Source organism: Salmo salar, chromosome 21, assembly GCF_965601325.2.
Source record: "Salmo salar chromosome 21, fSalSal1, whole genome shotgun sequence".
Lineage (NCBI taxonomy): Eukaryota > Metazoa > Chordata > Actinopteri > Salmoniformes > Salmonidae > Salmo > Salmo salar.
The window spans coordinates 56,962,927-56,978,480 of record NC_138311.1 but is presented as its reverse complement, the minus strand read 5'-3'; the positions used below and the strand labels follow the sequence as shown (position 1 = coordinate 56,978,480).

Here is a 15,554-nt window from a genome sequence, read left to right as displayed (position 1 = left end):
CTGCCACGTCCTGACCAAATATAATACAAATAATACCTAAATATTGGTCAGGATGTGACACTGACCCAGAAACAGAATAGAGCTGTTTAACACTGGCCCGACCCAGAAACAGAGTAGAGCTGTTTAACACTGGCCTGACCCAGAAACAGAGTAGAGCTGTTTAACACTGGCCTGACCCAGAAACAGAATAGAGCTGTTTAACACTGGCCCGACCCAGAAACAGAGTAGAGCTGTTAAACACTGGCCCGACCCAGAAACAGAGTAGAGCTGTTAAACACTGGCCCGACCCAGAAACAGACTAGAGCTGTTTAACACTGGCCTGACCCAGAAACAGAGTAGAGCTGTTTAACACTGGCCTGACCCAGAAACAGAGTAGAGCTGTTTAACACTGGCCTGACCCAGAAACAGAGTAGAGCTGTTAAACACTGGCCCGACCCAGAAACAGAATAGAGCTGTTTAACACTGGCCTGGGGGCTGAGGAGACAGACAGGAAGAGAACTCACCTGATCTCCAGTTATAGATAGTAACAGAGGAGACAGACAGGAAGAGAACTCACCTGATCTCCAGTTATAGATAGTAACAGAGGAGACAGACAGGAAGAGAACTCACCTGATCTCCAGTTATAGATAGTAACAGAGGAGACAGACAGGAAGAGAACTCACCTGATCTCCAGTTATAGATAGTAACAGAGGAGACAGACAGGAAGAGAACTCACCTGATCTCCAGTTATAGATAGTAACAGAGGAGACAGACAGGAAGAGAACTCACCTGATCTCCAGTTATAGATAGTAACAGAGGAGACAGACAGGAAGAGAACTCACCTGATCTCCAGTTATAGATAGTAACAGAGGAGACAGACAGGAAGAGAACTCACCTGATCTCCAGTTATAGATAGTAACAGAGGAGACAGACAGGAAGAGAACTCACCTGATCTCCAGTTATAGATAGTAACAGAGGAGACAGACAGGAAGAGAACTCACCTGATCTCCAGTTATAGATAGTAACAGAGGAGACAGACAGGAAGAGAACTCACCTGATCTCCAGTTATAGATAGTAACAGAGGAGACAGACAGGAAGAGAACTCACCTGATCTCCAGTTATAGATAGTAACAGAGGAGACAGACAGGAAGAGAACTCACCTTTTTAACTTGGGCCTCCTTGATCTTTTCCAAAGCCACACGGATCTTCTCTGCCTTGGTCTTGGCAGCCTGTTCTTCCTACAGAAACACACACACACACACACACACACACACACACACACACACACACACACACACACACACACACACACACACATTATTACAGAGACAAACGACAACACAGGTGTACACACAAAAAACAGCAACGCTACAGGAGAATACAGTCTTGAGGTACTGTTGACAACAATCCTGTCGTCCCCCCCCCCTCCTCCTCCTCCCCCTTTCTCCTTCCTCCTGTCCCCCTTGTCTAGAGTGGTGGGAACCCCCCCCCCACCACCTCCATCCTCAATCCACCGCTGCTCTCTCACATACCTGGCTTCTCCAACAAGACGCCATTCTCACTCTAAAAACAGACCGTTTTTCTGCGTTCCTTTACGGAAGAATAATACATATATTTCCAGTTTCTAGAAGGTAAAGAACGAAAGTGAGTGTTCGGTAAAAATAAATCTGTCTCATTGTTGTCAGAATAATGCCTTGTCTTTCAGAGATGGCTGCTGCTGTTTCATATTCTGCCAGATTAGCATTTGGATGGAAGCTACATTTTGAACCAATTGTTTTCCACGGTAGATTACAGGATCTGTATTCTCCGTCAGAAGAATATCACAGGACGAGAAGTAGCAATAGAATGTGTAGCAGCAGTCCTTTCCAGGTCCAAAGCACTTCCTCCAAACAACCGAAGCAGCCAGGATGTCTCCGAGTAAAAAATATTAACAATCCTGTCCTGTAGTTAATTAACCAATCCTGTCCCGTAGTTAATAAACCAATCCTGTTAGTCTATTCCTGTCCCGTAGTTAATTAACCAATCCTGTTAGTCTCTTCCTGTCCCGTAGTTAATTAACCAATCCTGTTAGTCTCTTCCTGTCCCGTAGTTAATTAACCAATCCTGTCCTGTAGTTAATAAACCAATCCTGTTAGTCTCTTCCTGTCCTTTTACTGCCAGATGAGGAACTTCCAATCACAGACATCGATAAGACCAGTAAGAAGACGGATTATCTGAATCTATTCCAAGCCGGTTATAGTGGGACAACCCACTCAGACAAACACCTCGTCAGAGAGTCCTGATAGAAACTGAGAACAGGAGAGGACCCTATCACTGCATCACTGACAGGGAGGGAGGGGAGGGAGGGAGGAGGGGAGGGAGGGAGGGAGGGAGGAGGGGAGGGAGGAGGGAGGGGAGGGAGGGAGGGAGGAGGGGACTGGCTGTACCAACACGTACAACACACAGACGATTTTCTCTCTCTCTCTCCCTCAGAACATGTGGAACCAGACTGTAATCTCTGACAGTATTGTCCCTCACTCTGGCTGACTGGCTGCACAGGGAACACTCACTCAGTCTACTATAACCAATCAGACTCCAGCTCGGGCACATCCGCAATGCTACCCTTTAACCAAGGGGATCCTGGTGGTTTCACCCTTTAACCAAGGGGATCCTGGTGGTTTCACCCTTTAACCAAGGGGATCCGGGTGGTTTCACCCTTTAACCAAGGGGATCCTGGTGGTTTCACCCTTTAACCAAGGGGATCCGGGTGGTTTCACCCTTTAACCAAGGGGATCCGGGTGGTTTCACCCTTTAACCAAGGGGATCCTGGTGGTTTCACCCTTTAACCAAGGGGATCCTGGTGGTTTCACCCTTTAACCAAGGGGATCCGGGTGGTTTCACCCTTTAACCAAGGGGATCCGGGTGGTTTCACCCTTTAACCAAGGGGATCCTGGTGGTTTCACCCTTTAACCAAGGGGATCCTGGTGGTTTCACCCTTTAACCAAGGGGATCCTGGTGGTTTCACCCTTTAACCAAGGGGATCCTGGTGGTTTCACCCTTTAACCAAGGGGATCCTGGTGGTTTCACCCTTTAACCAAGGGTAGGGGAGGATGGGTGGAAGTTAGGTGAGGATAGGTGGAGAGTAGGGGGAGGATGGGTGGAGAGTAGGGGAGGATGGGTGGAGAGTAGGGGGAGGATGGGTGGAGAGTAGGGGGAGGATGGGTGGAGAGTAGGGGAGGATGGGTGGAGAGTAGGGGAGGATGGGTGGAGAGTAGGGGGAGGATAGGTGGAGAGTAGGGGAGGATGGGTGGAGAGTAGGGGAGGATGGGTGGAGAGTAGGGGGAGGATGGGTGGAGAGTAGGGGAGGATGGGTGGAGAGTAGGGGAGGATGGGTGGAGAGTAGGGGGAGGATGGGTGGAGAGTAGGGGGAGGGGGGAGGATGGGTGGAGTGTCGGGGAGGATGGGTGGAGTGTCGGGGAGGATGGGTGGAGTGTCGGGGAGGATGGGTGGAGTGTCGGGGAGGATGGGTGGAGAGTAGGGGGAGGATGGGTGGAGAGTAGGGGGAGGATAGGTGGAGAGTAGGGGAGGATGGGTGGAGAGTAGGGGGAGGATGGGTGGAGAGTAGGGGGAGGATAGGTGGAGAGTAGGGGAGGATGGGTGGAAGGTAGGGGAGGATGGGTGGAGTGTCAGGGAGGATGGGTGGAAGATAGGGGAGGATGGGTGAGGTGGAGGGGAGGATGGAGGGGAGAGAATTAAGCCTATTATCAGCAGCCCCCCCCCCCCACACACCCTCATTCTGCATGGCTGCCCTAGCAACTGCGGCATTAACAGAAATATAAATCGGGGGGGGGGGACAGGAAGAGCTTTATATGAGAGGAGGTTCCATGTGATTTATTACCAGACACACTGATGTGATGAGGGACCGTCGCAACATTAAATGGTGTCAGTCTGTCAGACGATTACTCATGATACCGTAGACAGTTGTCCAACCTATTTACTATGTAATCTATGTAATCCTATTTCACCTACATTGTGTTGATTCCACAGAGACCAAAACCGTTTTTTTTTTTCTTTCTCTCTATTCTGGCTGAATAAAAATGAACTCCATTTTGAAGTTGTCCTTTTTTCCCGTTACTATAGCACGTGTAACGAGTTGAACTGAGTCACGACGCAGAGGAGAAGTGGGACATATTCATACGGCTGAATGGAGTCTGTCGGCTGCTGTTGCTCAGTAAGGTGTCACTGACATAGTTGAGCTCTGAGGCAGGAGAGATTACACAGCATCACAGGTCTGGTCGTGTACGGTAGGTACCCTTCTCTGGAGCCATGAACTGCCACTCAGAAAACGCTGAGCTACTGAGCTTCTCAGAGATTGTGAATTATTAATATAAAAATAAATAAATCAATAGAAGGGAGGGAACGAGACGGGGAGCGAGACAGGGAACGAGGGAGGGAGCGAGACAGGGAACGAGGGAGGGAGCGAGACAGGGAACGAGGGAGGGAGCGAGACAGGGAACGAGGGAGGGAGCGAGGGAGGGAGCGAGACAGGGAACGAGGGAGGGAGCGAGACAGGGAACGAGGGAGGGAGCGAGACAGGGAACGAGGGAGGGAGCGAGACAGGGAACGAGGGAGGGAACGAGACGGTTCTGTAGGCAGAAGAGGTGGGGGAGGTGGGAGGGCAGCAGGTGCTGGTCCTGCGGCATTTTGGGAAATAAAATGTCAGAGCCATGCTGACCTGTTGTTTGGAGCGATTACAAAAGATCACCACAGCTTTTCAGAGATGACTGGGGAGCGAGGGAGGAAGGGAACGAGAGAGGGAGTGAGCGAGAGAGGGAGCGAGCGAGAGAGCGAGAGAGGGAGGGAGCGAGAGAGGGAGCGAGCGAGGGAGCGAGAGAGGGAGCGAGAGAGGGAACGAGAGAGGGAACGAGAGAGGGAGCGAGAGAGGGAGCGAGAGAGGGAGCGAGAGAGGGAGCGAGAGAGGGAACGAGAGAGGGAACGAGAGAGGGAGCGAGGGAGCGAGCGAGGGAACGAGAGAGGGAGCGAGAGAGGGAGGGAGCGAGAGAGGGAGGGAGCGAGAGAGGGAGCGAGACATTGATTAATGGAACAGGTCCAAAATACTCTCCGTCGTCTCAGGTGCTTCATTACAGTATAGAGAAACTAGCCATTTAAAGAATGAATAATTAATTCATTTGTTTATAGAGCAAACTAAACAATCCCACTGTTTATGCATTAGAAAGGCTCTGATAATACTGTATTAAATAAAAATAAAATACTTTTTCAGGAGAATACGTGAAATTTGTTGTCATATCAAACAATGGTATATTCCAAGTGCCACCTACAGGTAGCTCCCAAAGTAAAGGAAACACTAACAAACAGTGTCATTGGGCCACCGCGAAGCAGACTAGTACTGTCTGGAGGAACTAGTACTGGTCTGGAGGAACTAGTACTGGTCTGGAGGAACTAGTACTGGTCTGGAGGAACTAGTACTGTCTGGAGGAACTAGTACTGTCTGGAGGAACTAGTACTGTCTGGAGGAACTAGTACTGTCTGGAGGAACTAGTACTGTCTGGGGGAACTAGTACTGTCTGGAGGAACTAGTACTGTCTGGGGGAACTAGTACTGTCTGGAGGAACTAGTACTGGTCTGGAGGAACTAGTACTGGTCTGGAGGAACTAGTACTGGTCTGGAGGAACTAGTACTGGTCTGGAGGAACTAGTACTGGTCTGGAGGAACTAGTACTGGTCTGGAGGAACTAGTACTGGTCTGGAGGAACTAGTACTGGTCTGGGGACGCGGGGGGAACTAGTACTGGTCTGGAGGAACTAGTACTGTCTGGGGCGCGGCGGAGGACTAGTACTGCGGGGGCTAGCTGGGGGGAACTAGTACTGTCTGGGGGAACTAGTACTGTCTGGAGGAACTAGTACTGTCTGGAGGAACTAGTACTGGTCTGGAGGAACTAGTACTGGTCTGGAGGAACTAGTACTGGTCTGGAGGAACTAGTACTGGTCTGGAGGAACTAGTACTGGTCTGGGGGAACTAGTACTGTCTGGGGGAACTAGTACTGTCTGGGGGAACTAGTACTGTCTGGGGGAACTAGTACTGTCTGGAGGAACTAGTACTGTCTGGGGGAACTAGTACTGGTCTAGTTACTCTCTGAAATGTATGTTATTACCTTGTTTTCCTCGTTAATTAAAGAGTTAATCAGGTATCAGTTAATTTCCTGGTTGGAGTTTGTTCCTGGTAGGGACGTATATGCACATTCCCAAGCGTATTTACAGTGTGTTCAGAAAGTATTCAGTCCCCTTGACTTTTTCCACATTTCGTTACATTACACCCGTATTCTAAAATGTATTACATTGTTTTTTTCCCCCTGATCAATCTACACACAATACCCCATAATGACATCACAATACCCCATAATGACATCACAATACCCCATAATGACATCACAATACCCCATAATGACATCACAATACCCCATAATGACAAAGTGTAAACAGGTTTAGACATTTCTGCACACAAAAAATTGAAATATCACATTTACATAAGCATTCAAACCCTTTACTCAGTACTTTGTAGAAGCACCTCTGACAGTGATTACAGCCTCAAGTCTTTACAAGCTTGGCACACCTGTATTTGGGGAGATCCTCTCAAGCCCTGTCTGGTTGAATGGGGAGCGTCGCTTCAGAGATATTTTCAGGTCTCTCCAGAGATGTTCGATCAGGTTCAAGTCCGGGCTCTGGCTGGGCCACTCAAGAACATTGAGACCCTTCCCGAAGCCACTCCTGCATTGTCTTGGCTGTGTGCTTAGGGATGTTGTCCATTCTGAGGTCCTGAGCACTCTGGAGCAGGTTTTCATCAAGGCTCTCTCTGTACTTTGCTCCGTTCATCTTTGCCTCGATCCTGACTAGTCTCCCAGTCCCTCCCGCTGAAAAACATCCCCACAGCATGATGCTGCCACCACCATGTTTCACAGTAGGGATGGTGCCAGGTTTCCTCCAGACGTGACGCTTGGCTTTCAGGCCAAAGAGTTCAATCTTGGTTTCATTAGACCAAACAATCTTATTTCTCATGGTCTGAGAGTACTTTAGGTGCCTTTTGGCAAACTCCAAGCGGGCTGTCATGACCCTTTTTACTGAGGAGTGGCTTCGTCTGGCGACTCTACTATAAAGGCCTGATTGCTGGAGTGCCACAGAGATTGTTTTGAGCAGCTCCATGGTAAGAAATGTGACTGTTCCTGGTGCAAAAACAATGTATTATCCCGGAGCTCAAGTAAATGACATTACTAAGCTGTTCCTGAATGTGCTACACCAGGACATGGACATTGATTCTATCCTAGTCCACGTGGGTTTTAATGACATTATGAAGGGCAGCTCTGAACAGTTGAAACTGGATTTTAAAAGAGCTGATTGACTCTCTGCTCGACACTAATAAAAGACCCTTCATATTTGGCCCTGTGCCCTCTCTGAATCGAGGTATTGAACGCTTTAGCAGGATTCTTTCTCTTCACAACTGGCTCCGTGATTATTATAGCTCAATGGGTGTAACTATTGTTGACAATTTTGATACCTTCTGGAAACACGTTTTATAAGGAGGATGGGATCCACCCAAATCATTTGGGTTCCTGGGTCCTTTCACAGGATTATAAGGCTCCGTTGAGACAATGACTTACCAATGATCCAAGCCCAGCTCAGATAATCCCTACCGTTGTGTCACTGAGTTGTCATAATGCTTCAGCACATGTACATTACACCAGGGGTGTTGGACCACACAATGTAACTAACCAAATGCATGCCCTGAGTTATACTGTTATCACTGAGGTGATGTGCCCTAGTAGGAAGTCCACTGTGTGCAGCTCACACTGTACTAACATAAATAACATGAGCATATCTACTTCTGCTTCGCTTCCCAGTAAAGCAATGAAAACAAGTAAGCATCGCAGACGAAAAAAAGTGTTCAATATAGCCCACGTTAACATACGTAGCTTAAGAAACAAGGTTCGTGAAATTAATAACTTGCTAGTAACAGATAACATTCATATTATCTGAAACTCATTTAGATAACTTTGATACAGTGGTAGCAATACAATGTTTAAAACAGTTACAGAAAATACAGAAATGCCAATGGTGGAGGTGTTGCTGTTTATATTCAGAACCACATTCCTGTAAAGATTAGAGAGGATCTCATGTTAAATACTGTTGAAGTAATATGTCTACAGGTTCATCTGCCTCACCTGAAGCCCATTCTGGTGGGAAGCTGCTATAGACCACCAAGTGCTAACAGTCACTATCTGGATAACATGTGTGAAATACTTGATAATGTATCTGATATCAACAGAGAAGTATATTTTCTGGGTGATTTAAATATTGACTGGCTTTCATCAAGCTGCCCACTCAGGAAAAAAATTCAAACTGTAACCAGTGTCTGCAACCTGGTTCAGGTTATCAGTCAACCTACCAGGGTAGTTACAAACAGCACAGGAATGAAATCATCAACATGTATTGATCACATCTTTAGTAGTGCTGCAAAAATATGCTTTAAAGCAGTATCCAGATCCATAGGATGTAGTGATCACAATATAGTAGCCATATCTAGGAAAACCAAAGCTCCAAAGGCTGGGCCTAATATAGTGTATAAGAGGTCATACAAAACGTTTTGTAGTGATTCTTATGTTGTTGACGTAAAGAATATTTGTTGGTCAGTGGTGTGTAATTTGTTTTATTTATTTATTTATTTTTCATTTTCATTTAACCTTTATTGAACCAGGCAAGTCAGTTAAGAACAAATTCTTATTTACAATGACGGTCTACCCCGGCCAAACCCGGACGACGCTGGGCCAAATTGTGCCACGCCCTATGGGACTCCCAATCACGGCGACAGCTATAGAGCACGGACTGATCTGGAGCCAGGCTATAGAGCACGGACTGATCTGGAGCCAGGCTATAGAGCACGGACTGATCTGGAGCCAGGCTATAGAGCACGGACTGATCTGGAGCCAGGCTATAGAGCACGGACTGATCTGGAGCCAGGCTATAGAGCACGGACTGATCTGGAGCCAGGCTATAGAGCACGGACTGATCTGGAGCCAGGCTATAGAGCACGGACTGATCTGGAGCCAGGCTATAGAGCACGGACTGATCTGGAGCCAGGCTATAGAGCACGGACTGATCTGGAGCCAGGCTATAGAGCACGGACTGATCTGGAGCCAGGAGCCAGGCTATAGAGCACGGATTGATCTGGAGCCAGGCTATAGAGCACGGACTGATCTGGAGCCAGCTATAGAGCACGGACTGATCTGGAGCCAGGCTATAGAGGACGGACTGATCTGGAGCCAGGCTATAGAGCACGGACTGATCTGGAGCCAGGCTATAGAGCACGGACTGATCTGGAGCCAGGAGCCAGGCTATAGAGCACGGACTGATCTGGAGCCAGGAGCCAGGCTATAGAGCACGGACTGATCTGGAGCCAGGCTATAGAGCACGGACTGATCTGGAGCCAGGCTATAGAGCACGGACTGATCTGGAGCCAGGCTATAGAGCACGGACTGATCTGGAGCCAGGCTATAGAGCACGGACTGATCTGGAGCCAGGCTATAGAGCACGGACTGATCTGGAGCCAGGCTATAGAGCACGGACTGATCTGGAGCCAGGCTATAGAGCACGGACTGATCTGGAGCCAGGCTATAGAGCACGGACTGATCTGGAGCCAGGCTATAGAGGACGGACTGATCTGGAGCCAGGAGCCAGGCTATAGAGGACGGACTGATCTGGAGCCAGGAGCCAGGCTATAGAGCACGGACTGATCTGATCTGGAGCCAGGCTATAGAGCACGGACTGATCTGGTCCTCAGTCCTCTGTTTCCATGTGTTATACATCTCCATATCCTGGTCCTCAGTCCTCTGTTTCCATGTGTTATACATCTCCATATCCTGGTCCTCAGTCCTCTGTTTCCATGTATTATACATCTCCATATCCTGGTCAACAGTCCTCTGTTTCCATGTATTATACATCTCCATGTCCTGGTCCTCAGTCCTCTGTTTCCATGTATTATACATCTCCATGTCCTCCTCATATCCATGCCTTCTGTCTGTGGGTGAACACTCTGAGTGGGACTTACCTTTAAAATGTAAAAAAAAAAAAAAATTGCTGTCATTTAGCAGATGCTCTTATCCAGAGCGACTTACAGTAGTGAGTGGATTCATTTTCATACTGGTCCCCCGTGGGAATCGAACCCCACAGCCCTGGCTTCGCAAGTGCCATGCTCTACCAGCTGAGCCACACGGCAAAAACAGTTCAGGTGGTACCTTTCTGTTTGACTCCACTTCAAAACGTTTCCTCGCATCAGAAACCATTTCTTGGTCCACCGTTGTTGGTTGCAGAAGGTGAAAAAGATCAGGGCTGTGACTGAACAGCACTCTCAGAGGGATAGTGGGCGTTGGAGTATTTCCATGTTGATGGACCACAGACACACCGTCCACGGTAGCTGTTGATGGACCACAGACACACCGTCTACAGTAGACCACCTGCTGAACATCTACTACTCTAGTGGTTTGGGAGGCTGGGTCAGTCCAGTCCAGTCCAGACAGACACATGGTGACTTGGGTTGGGAGGCTGGGTCAGTCCAGTTCAGACACATGGTGACTTGGGTTGGGAGGCTGGGTCGGTCCAGTTCAGACAGACACATGGTGACTTGGTTTGGGAGGCTGGGTCAGTCCAGTCCAGTCCAGTCCAGACACATGGTGACTTGGTTTGGGAGGCTGGGTCGGTCCAGTTCAGACAGACACATGGTGACTTGGTTTGGGAGGCTGGGTCAGTCCAGTCCAGTCCAGACACATGGTGACTTGGTTTGGGAGGCTGGGTCGGTCCAGTTCAGACACATGGTGACTTGGGTTGGGAGGCTGGGTCGGTCCAGTTCAGACAGACACATGGTGACTTGGTGTGGGAGGCTGGGTCAGTCCAGTTCAGACACATGGTGACTTGGGTTGGGAGGCTGGGTCGGTCCAGTTCAGACACATGGTGACTTGGTTTGGGAGGCTGGGTCGGTCCAGTTCAGACACATGGTGACTTGGTTTGGGAGGCTGGGTCGGTCCAGTCCAGACACATGGTGACTTGGTTTGGGAGGCTGGGTCAGTCCAGTCCAGTTCAGACACATGGTGACTTGGGTTGGGAGGCTGGGTCAGTCCAGTTCAGACACATGGTGACTTGGGTTGGGAGGCTGGGTCAGTCCAGTCAGACACATGGTGACTTGGGTTGGGAGGCTGGGTCGGTCCAGTTCAGACAGACACATGGTGACTTGGTTTGGGAGGCTGGGTCAGTCCAGTCCAGCCAGCACATGGTGACTTGGTTTGGGAGGCTGGGTCGGTCCAGTTCAGACAGACACATGGTGACTTGGTTTGGGAGGCTGGGTCAGTCCAGTCCAGTCCAGACACATGGTGACTTGGTTTGGGAGGCTGGGTCGGTCCAGTTCAGACACATGGTGACTTGGGTTGGGAGGCTGGGTCGGTCCAGTTCAGACAGACACATGGTGACTTGGTTTGGGAGGCTGGGTCAGTCCAGTTCAGACACATGGTGACTTGGGTTGGGAGGCTGGGTCGGTCCAGTTCAGACACATGGTGACTTGGTTTGGGAGGCTGGGTCGGTCCAGTTCAGACACATGGTGACTTGGTTTGGGAGGCTGGGTCGGTCCAGTTCAGACACATGGTGACTTGGGTTGGGAGGCTGGGTCGGTCCAGTTCAGACAGACACATGGTGACTTGGTTTGGGAGGCTGGGTCAGTCCAGTTCAGACACATGGTGACTTGGGTTGGGAGGCTGGGTCAGTCCAGTTCAGACACATGGTGACTTGGTGTGGGAGGCTGGGTCAGTCCAGTTCAGACAGACACATGGTGACTTGGGTTGGGAGGCTGGGTCGGTCCAGTTCAGACAGACACATGGTGACTTGGTTTGGGAGGCTGGGTCGGTCCAGTTCAGACACATGGTGACTTGGTTTGGGAGGCTGGGTCGGTCCAGTCCAGTCAGACACATGGTGACTTGGTTTGGGAGGCTGGGTCGGTCCAGTTCAGACACATGGTGACTTGGTTTGGGAGGCTGGGTCGGTCCAGTCCAGACACATGGTGACTTGGTTTGGGAGGCTGGGTCGGTCCAGTCCAGACAGACACATGGTGACTTGGTTTGGGAGGCTGGGTCAGTCCAGTTCAGACACATGGTGACTTGGGTTGGGAGGCTGGGTCAGTCCAGTTCAGACAGACACATGGTGACTTGGTTTGGGAGGCTGGGTCGGTCCAGTTCAGACACATGGTGACTTGGTTTGGGAGGCTGGGTCAGTCCAGTTCAGACAGACACATGGTGACTTGGGTTGGGAGGCTGGGTCGGTCCAGTTCAGACACATGGTGACTTGGTTTGGGAGGCTGGGTCAGTCCAGTTCAGACACATGGTGACTTGGTTTGGGAGGCTGGGTCAGTCCAGTTCAGACACATGGTGACTTGGTTTGGGAGGCTGGGTCAGTCCAGTCCAGTTCAGACACATGGTGACTTGGTTTGGGAGGCTGGGTCAGTCCAGTCCAGTCCAGACACATGGTGACTTGGTTTGGGAGGCTGGGTCGGTCCAGTTCAGACACATGGTGACTTGGTTTGGGAGGCTGGGTCAGTCCAGTCCAGACACATGGTGACTTGGTTTGGGTGGCTGGGTCAGTCCAGTCCAGACACATGGTGACTTGGGTTGGGAGGCTGGGTCAGTCCAGTTCAGACACATGGTGACTTGGTTTGGGAGGCTGGGTCAGTCCAGTTCAGACACATGGTGACTTGGTTTGGGAGGCTGGGTCAGTCCAGTCCAGACACATGGTGACTTGGTTTGGGAGGCTGGGTCAGTCCAGTCCAGTCCGCAGACACATGGTGACTTGGTTTGGGAGGCTGGGTCGGTCCAGTCCAGTTCAGACACATGGTGACTTGGTTTGGGAGGCTGGGTCAGTCCAGTTCAGACACATGGTGACTTGGTTTGGGAGGCTGGGTCAGTCCAGTCCAGACACATGGTGACTTGGGTTGGGAGGCTGGGTCAGTCCAGTCCAGTCCAGACACATGGTGACTTGGGTTGGGAGGCTGGGTCAGTCCAGTTCAGACACATGGTGACTTGGTTTGGGAGGCTGGGTCAGTCCAGTTCAGACACATGGTGACTTGGTTTGGGAGGCTGGGTCGGTCCAGTTCAGACACATGGTGACTTGGTTTGGGAGGCTGGGTCAGTCCAGTTCAGACACATGGTGACTTGGTTTGGGAGGCTGGGTCAGTCCAGTTCAGATCAGTCCAGTTCAGACACATGGTGACTTGGTTTGGGAGGCTGGGTCAGTCCAGTTCAGACACATGGTGACTTGGTTTGGGAGGCTGGGTCAGTCCAGTTCAGACACATGGTGACTTGGTTTGGGAGGCTGGGTCAGTCCAGTTCAGCCAGACACATGGTGACTTGGTTTGGGAGGCTGGGTCAGTCCAGTTCAGACACATGGTGACTTGGTTTGGGAGGCTGGGTCGGTCCAGTTCAGACACATGGTGACTTGGTTTGGGAGGCTGGGTCAGTCCAGTCCAGTTCAGACACATGGTGACTTGGTTTGGGAGGCTGGGTCGGTCCAGTTCAGACACATGGTGACTTGGGTTGGGAGGCTGGGTCGGTCCAGTTCAGACAGACACATGGTGACTTGGTTTGGGAGGCTGGGTCAGTCCAGTTCAGACACATGGTGACTTGGGTTGGGAGGCTGGGTCGGTCCAGTTCAGACACATGGTGACTTGGTTTGGGAGGCTGGGTCAGTCCAGTTCAGACACATGGTGACTTGGTTTGGGAGGCTGGGTCAGTCCAGTTCAGACACATGGTGACTTGGTTTGGGAGGCTGGGTCGGTCCAGTTCAGACACATGGTGACTTGGGTTGGGAGGCTGGGTCAGTCCAGTTCAGACACATGGTGACTTGGTTTGGGAGGCTGGGTCAGTCCAGTTCAGACACATGGTGACTTGGTGTGGGAGGCTGGGTCAGTCCAGTCCAGTTCAGACACATGGTGACTTGGTTTGGGTGGCTGGGTCAGTCCAGTTCAGACACATGGTGACTTGGTTTGGGAGGCTGGGTCGGTCCAGTCCAGTCCAGACACATGGTGACTTGGGTTGGGAGGCTGGGTCAGTCCAGTTCAGACACATGGTGACTTGGTTTGGGAGGCTGGGTCAGTCCAGTCCAGTTCAGACACATGGTGACTTGGTTTGGGAGGCTGGGTCAGTCCAGTTCAGACACATGGTGACTTGGGTTGGGAGGCTGGGTCAGTCCAGTTCAGACACATGGTGACTTGGTTTGGGAGGCTGGGTCGGTCCAGTTCAGACACATGGTGACTTGGTTTGGGAGGCTGGGTCGGTCCAGTTCAGACAGTGTCCATTTCCATGCCTTTAGCTAAATACTATGTTTCCATGCAGTTTAGTCATCTCAAACACACACAATTCTAATGGTATTGGTAAACCACATAACACATACACACACACACACACACACACACACACACACACACACACACACACACACACACACGTCAATCACTCTGCATTCAGTACATGCAGAGTGACCTTCCTCATCCCTGTGGAACGTGAGGGAGGTACATAGACTGCAGAGGTAACCTATCAGGAGAGAGGAGGATGATGGGTAGCCCATCAGGAGGAGGAGGAGAGGATGATGGGTAGCCCATCAGGAGAGAGGAGGATGATGGGTAGCCCATCAGGAGAGAGGAGGATGATGGGTAGCCCATCAGGAGAGAGGAGGATGATGGGTAGCCCATCAGGAGAGAGGAGGATGATGGGTAGCCCATCAGGAGAGAGGAGGATGATGGGTAGCCCATCAGGAGAGAGGAGGATGATGGGTAGCCTATCAGGAGAGAGGAGGATGATGGGTAGCCCATCAGGAGAGAGGAGGATGATGGGTAGCCTATCAGGAGAGAGGAGGCTATGGGTAGCCCATCAGGAGAAAGGAGGATGATGGGTAGCCTATCAGGAGAGAGGAGGATGATGGGTAGCCTATCAGGAGAGAGGAGGATGATGGGTAGCCTATCAGGAGAGAGGAGGAGGATGATGGGTAGCCTATCAGGAGAGAGGAGGAGGATGATGGGTAGCCCATCAGGAGAGAGGAGGAGGATGATGGGTAGCCCATCAGGAGAGAGGAGGATGATGGGTAGCCCATCAGGAGAGAGGAGGATGATGGGTAGCCCATCAGGAGAGAGGAGGATGATGGGTAGCCCATCAGGAGAGAGGAGGGGTAGCTATCATGAGGAGGGCGACAGGGGAAGAGTTAGGGGGAGAGGAGTCAGGGCAGGAGGGCGAGAGGGAAGAAGAGAGGGTTTAACGTGCAACATGCAGGAGGATGCTTGAGGAAAATGACTGTCTCCGTCTCACGGTCTGTAAAAGTCATCATTACACCGTCACATTATAATAACTAGTCTAGATACACTGTATAATCCTACTCTATAGCAGGGGGTCCTCCTCCCCCGGATGTTTAATTTTAAAGAAACTCAATCCAGCTATAAAAACTTACTCCTGAAAGGTGTAATAGTAAAATGCACAAGGTGTGATGTCTAAATTAGGTAGTGCAT

General features: G+C 50.5%; 1 protein-coding gene across 4 annotated transcripts in view; it reads right to left on the bottom strand.

The window, feature by feature from the left end:
• The window catches only part of LOC106582537 (ras-associated and pleckstrin homology domains-containing protein 1), a 185,767-nt gene that overhangs the window by 53,097 nt on the left and 117,116 nt on the right, over positions 1-15,554 (bottom strand). For all 4 annotated transcript variants that reach the window (XR_014382079.1, XM_082967249.1, XM_082967251.1 and 1 more), the window contains one exon: positions 1,140-1,217. Coding sequence is in view for 3 of the 4 variants with exons in the window: in XM_082967249.1 (XP_082823375.1) it covers positions 1,140-1,217 (78 nt within the window). In the remaining variant the exon portion in view is untranslated. The remainder of the gene's footprint in view (positions 1-1,139; positions 1,218-15,554) is intronic.